The sequence below is a fragment of the Xenopus tropicalis genome, chromosome 1, assembly GCF_000004195.4.
Source record: "Xenopus tropicalis strain Nigerian chromosome 1, UCB_Xtro_10.0, whole genome shotgun sequence".
Taxonomy (NCBI): Eukaryota; Metazoa; Chordata; class Amphibia; order Anura; family Pipidae; genus Xenopus; species Xenopus tropicalis.
Genome location: NC_030677.2, coordinates 39,133,142 through 39,139,141, shown reverse-complemented (window position 1 = coordinate 39,139,141; position 6,000 = coordinate 39,133,142). Strand labels below are relative to the sequence as shown.

At 39.7% G+C, this 6,000-nt stretch overlaps 1 protein-coding gene across 1 annotated transcript in view; it reads right to left on the bottom strand.

Annotated features, from left to right (window-relative positions):
* ociad1 (OCIA domain containing 1) overlaps positions 1 to 6,000 on the bottom strand; it is a 30,244-nt gene that overhangs the window by 21,019 nt on the left and 3,225 nt on the right. The window contains 2 exon segments of the mRNA NM_001045702.1: positions 2,502 to 2,555; positions 5,792 to 5,873. Coding sequence (NP_001039167.1) covers positions 2,502 to 2,555; positions 5,792 to 5,873 — 136 coding nt within the window.

Below are 6,000 nucleotides of genomic sequence, written 5' to 3'. Positions count from 1 at the left end.
TGCTGCTTAGAGGCAACATAACTAAACTGGTTAAACAATATTAAGAAAATAAGGAGCACCTACCATCAAACAGAGTGAAACCCAAAGAGAGTGTGCAGGGTCAAATGACTCAAATGGAAAAAGAGAAAAGAAAAAGTGTGACCTGCAGTGTTTCACCTCACCTTTTACACATAATAAATGAGTCTATTTGCTCAGTTAAGACTTAACCTTTATTGAGATCCACAAATAAAAAATTTAAATTAAGGATGTGTTGTGCAAAAATAGTAACTATTATTGGTTTAGGCAGGACCATTTAGCCACCCTCCCAGGAAGTCAGTTATCTGTGCTGGTTAATAACACAACTCTATTTGGCTACCAGAAATGACTCCATATTACCAAATGGTTAAGATATTGTAAGCCGAAGAGTTGGCATGTAGTACATATAAGGTTCCTGCGCCACTGGAATATGGGCTGTGGGTAGTCAATTGGGTGTTTGTAAATGTGGCCAAACAATAAGCTCTCATCAATGGGCCCAACCGAGGCCCTGCAATACCATCACCCTGAGCCCTGTGTTAATTGGTCCATGTGCCAGACCAATTTCAACTAAAGTCACTCTGTAACATGGACAGGCTACCACCCATTACCACCCCAATTGCCCCCCACTCCACACCGACCAGGCAACCTTTCCTGCGGCTAAAAGTCCTGCCTAGCCAAAACTAAAAAGCGTCTGACGCACATTTCGTCACACATAGGGGCTTTATCCGTAAAAGAGGTGGAGATTGCAGGTCAAACTTTTTCTTTTCTCTTTTTCAACTTAACTAAACTGCCCTGGATTTAAAAAAAAATCTAAAGATTAATGTTTGGGCAAAAGTAAATGTATATTAATGTAACCAGTCTGTTTTAGACATAAACCAGCCAGTGCTATTATGGTAGCGCTTACTGTGTGTTTCAATAGACACTTGTTCAGTGGTATAAATGCTGCCTATTCAAAGGGTATTAATGCAAACAAACAAAGTTTATACAGAAGTTAGACATTTGACAGGTACAGTAATGTGACTAACTGAAACGAACACTGTTTAAAGTGTGGCTCCTTCCTGTGTAGGCTGAGACAGAACAAATCTTGGATAAACTGCAAGAAAATGTTTAAGCTCCTTGCATCTTCAGTCCATCACATAAAACAATTGTCCCCTACTTCAGGGCCAGTGGGCCTTATTCTCTGGGGAACAATAACATGTTAAGGTGGCCAAACACGCTACAATTATAATCTTTCCCACAACCATATATGGTAATATGGACGGGACATGTTCCTGGACTAGGGGTAGGCAAAAGGGGTACATATCTAGCATCCCCCCCCACATTTGCACCCTAGGCACATGGCTCTTCTGCCTACCCCTAGTTCCGGTCCTGCCTGACTGATTTCGTTTGGAGCAGAAGGCAGTAAGCAGGTGCAGTAGGCAGTTGTTTGACCAGCTTCCTATTCAAAGGAGAAGGAAGGCTCAGTATACTACTACTGCTAGCTAAGGAAGGGCAGGTTTCTGCAGAATAGTTGAGGAAGGGAGAGCCCTCATTTAAGGGGCTGTTTAGTGTGTTTTTAAGGATTTCAAAGACTGCAATGTGTTCATATTTTAATTTTTATTTTTAACGGTGCACCAACTTTCTATGTACAATGTCATAGAAAAATGGCCAAAATGGCAAAAAACCTGTTCTTTTCTTGTACACAGTTTACTTTGTTCCATGCGCCAGCAAGAAATGATAATGCATGAGAGGCAGCACTAATGGAATGTGCATTGATATGTCAATACTCTTATCAGTTATAACTATATATGAGTGTGTAATTGTGAAGATAAAGACTCCACTTCAAAGAGACAATGATTTAAAGCACATATATTATGTGTCCAAAAGACATATTATAGTTACATAAATAAATAGTCATACTATTATTCACATTCCATTTGACAGTTGTGAACCGCACTGAAAACAGATTAAGAGTGCTGTGTAATTTTGTTTTTTATAATTGTTATTAAACATACAACTTTTTTTTCTCTTATAACCAAAGCTCCCAAACAACTGCAAATTTGCTTGTGTGTGCCTTTTTTTCTGCCATTACTGATGACATTCCCTTTGAACTACAACTTCCAGCATTCTTCACAATAGCTGAGCTTGGGCATGAAATGTAAAAGTTGCAGTTCCGCTAATTGGTATAAAGAGAATATAACTGCAGCTGTACATACCATACCTAAACAGTGACTACTGTGTGCAATATGGCATTCCAAACCCTAACCTCAGTAGTGAAATTACCAGAGCATGTATAGCCAACCTGCATCCTGCACAACTTCAAGCATCCCTCCACCAGCCCAACACTCAGCTGGGAGTTCTAGTTCAAAAACATACATTCAGACCGATTACCATCAGTTCAAAATTATATGCATCCAATAAAAGTTGTATATGCAGCCTAAAATTTCACCATTTGAACAATACACAGCAAAGGAGAACATCAGATCATAAAGCAATGAAGTCTGTACCTCTAGAGATAAGGCCCTGTGTAACAATCATGCTTACCGCAGAGATGGGGAGAGCTAAAAGCAAAATAAAAAGTAAGTTAGAAATTCAGTAAAATCAAGAATAAAATAAGGAACAACAAACTATAAATGAAGCATAGACTTCTAACAAAGTTTAGACATTTATTTTATTTATTATTGAATCTTTAATAAAAAAAAACAAAAAAAAAACTAAAAACTACTTTCTAGTATACAGCCATTATTTTGTTAGTAATTTGATTTGTTTCATATAAAGTTAAATCCCACACCTGCATCTGAAAGCTTGCTCTCTGAGCTGAAAGCTATGAAAGTGTATATAGAAATTTCACAAACACTCCTTCTTAAAAGCTTTTCTGCAGTGCCTAGGTTCCCTGAATGTCTTGGCAAGATACCTCATTAAGGACAAACAGGAACAGCACTTTGGATACTATTTTGGGACTTTGTTTTTTTTTTTTTTTTTTAAGCCACAGACTGACTTGGTAAATAAAAATGCAGGAAATATCGTACATAAGTGCTGTTCTTGTTTTTTTTCTTTTTTTGGCATGCTTATTAAAACCAGTATTTATTAGGGATATATCAATTTCCTGACTGAGAATCTGGCGCTAAGTTCAGAGGGACACAGACCAGCCCTGTCCCTACTGACTGCCATAGACCCTAGGTGCCTCCCACCCCCCTACCACTCACCAATACAGTGCTGCCAAACTAGTGAGTGCTGTGCTTAACTCGTGGGAGTACTGGCAGAAATAATATTATACAAAAAGATGTGAGTTTGTGTATATTAGAAAGTAGATCCTTTTATAGCAGTGCTGTCCAACTTCTGTTGTACCGAGGGCCGAAATTTTTCCGACCTACGTGGTGGAGGGCCGATAATGGAGGCCAGTTTTGACCACTCCCCTTTTTGAAACCGCACCCACTTGAAACCACACCCATGTTATCACATGACCATACCCATATTAATGGTTGTAGTACAGCAAAAACCTGCCATACTCTGCCTGCCCTACCCTGCCTGTGTGTGCCATACTCTGCCTTCCCTACCCTGCCTGTGTGTGCCATACTCTGCCTGCCCTACCCTGTCTGTGTGTGCCATACTTTCACTGTGTGTGCCATTCTTGGCTGGTTTGTGCCATACTTGGCCTGTGTGTGCCATACTCTGCCTGCCCTACCCTGCCTGTGTGTGCCATACTCTGCCTTCCCCACCCTGCCTGCGTGTGCCATACTTTCACTGTGTTTGCCATTCTTGGCTGGTTTGTGCCATACTTGGCCTGTATGTGCCATACTCTGCCTTCCCTACCCTGCCTGTCTGTACACACTACAAAAAAAACATATACTGAGGTGGTACTTCAATTAAAAAGTTTTTTAATATATAGTTATTGTGCAGACTGTAGGAGCAGTGCCAGCATTGTGTCACTGTAGGCTGCCTGTGTGTGCCATACACACAGGCATCATAGGGCAAGCAGAGTATGGCACACACAGGCAGCCTACAGTGACACAATGCTGGCACTGCTCCTACAGTCTGCACAATAACTATATATTAAAAAACTTTTTAATTGAAGTACCACCTCAGTATATGTTCTTTTTGTAGTGTGTAGGGATTTTATGTGGGTTTCTACTGCTCCTGAGGTGTGAACAGGGGAACAATATGGGTGATTACAGCCTGAGCCTGAGGTGTGAACACTGCAAGGGGTGAACAATGCAGAGATTAAAAGGTGTGAACAACACAGGGGATTACATATTTAAACAATACAGCCTGATTACAGCCTGAATCTGAGGTGAGAACCATGCAGGGGGCGCAGTTAATCACAGTACTGATACCATTTAAAGCTTACACTAGAGTAAGCCATCAAAGCAGCCAGACAGGTGGGGGGCCACACAGAGGGGGGTCGCGGGCCGCCAGTTGGACAGCACTGTTTTATGGAATCTTAGAAGATTCAAAAAGTTAACATCTGCCTCAGCCCTGCCATACTGGATACAAAAAATATTTGTGCAAAGTGTACTGTATTGAAAAACAATGATGTCCCTTAATTTTATCTGTGCAATTTTCTCGATAGCACTGTAGTGATTCTATATTATTTTTAATAACTTTATCTTATTTTGACTAGCAGCTTTGTATACTTTACTGTTGAGTACATGTAAATTAGGGATGCACCGAATCCAGCTTTCGGTTCAGTATTTGGCCAGGATTCAGCCTTTTTTGGCAGGTTTCGGCTGAATCGAATCCTAATTAGCCTAAATTAGCATATGCTAATAAGGATTTGGAAGGGTTAAATGTTAGTGAAATTTTTTTTTTACCCCTTCCGGATCCTAATTAGCTTATGCCTTTAGATGGATTCAGGGGTTTGGCCAAACCCATAAAACTGGGTTCAGTGCATCCCTAATGTAAATATATGTGTCCTTTGCTATGTACTAGTTTTACCAGCTTTTCAGTCTGTATTTTTCACCCAGCAACAAGAGGAGCTTACCATTTCTATAAGAAGATCTAGATTAATCCATAAGGGCATGAGAACACAGCAATACTAATAATCTTCTCCTTTTCATGCTGCAAAGTTATTATATGAAACCTGTACCTTACACAAGCAAGCACTGTTTTTCTAAAGCTTCTGCTGAACTACAACTATTCCAGAACATATTTTATGGGAAGGATTCAACCAGATATCTGTTAATTGTTGTGGACACACTACCAAGCTTGCTGAAGGATACTACAAATTAGTATTTGCAAATAATATGATTAATACACCCACCATCGTTATATTCATAGCTAGCTACAAAAGGTCTATACATTTGAGGAAAGGTCACACAGTAACAAACAATAATGGTAAGGACCCACAGAGCAGTTCAGTCGCCCATGACAGATCTCTGCTATAACGAGTGGCTAACCGCTCCGAAATGGCTTTTGCACCAGCAACAAATTATGACAAGAAAGTGTGTGACCAGTGGGCTACATTTAGTGGGAGCCGACCTTTCAACCATGCAGTGGCCTTGTAAGGACTGACAGAAGAGTGACTGTGGGCGCTCTGAAAAAAATATTTTTTTTTGGCTGGGAGGCTCAGGGCTACAAGATTATGTTTGTGTCCCTAGTTACCAGTACAGCTACAATTTTATTGTTATAATTCATTTACACTCCATTCTCTTTATTTTTCAAATTACTTCCTGGTTGCTTGGGCCACAGAGTAAAGCAAACTGACAGCAGATAAAAAGTCACACAGTCTACCTATAAATAATACTTTTCCCTTTAGGACATTTTTTTAGGTTTTTAAATGGTACTCTAATATACTTACATCTGTACCAAAAACTTTCCTCATTGCATTCTCTGAATACTCTTCTCTCGTCATCTGTGGGTATGTATCCAACCCCTGGTGGCTTTCATAGGAACACAATTGTTAGAATATGATACCACCATCAGAAAACAGTGTTTCCTTTTGCCCAAAATGTGTATTAATGTATAAAAAAAGCATAATTTTGAATAAAGTTAACTTTACCATTAAAA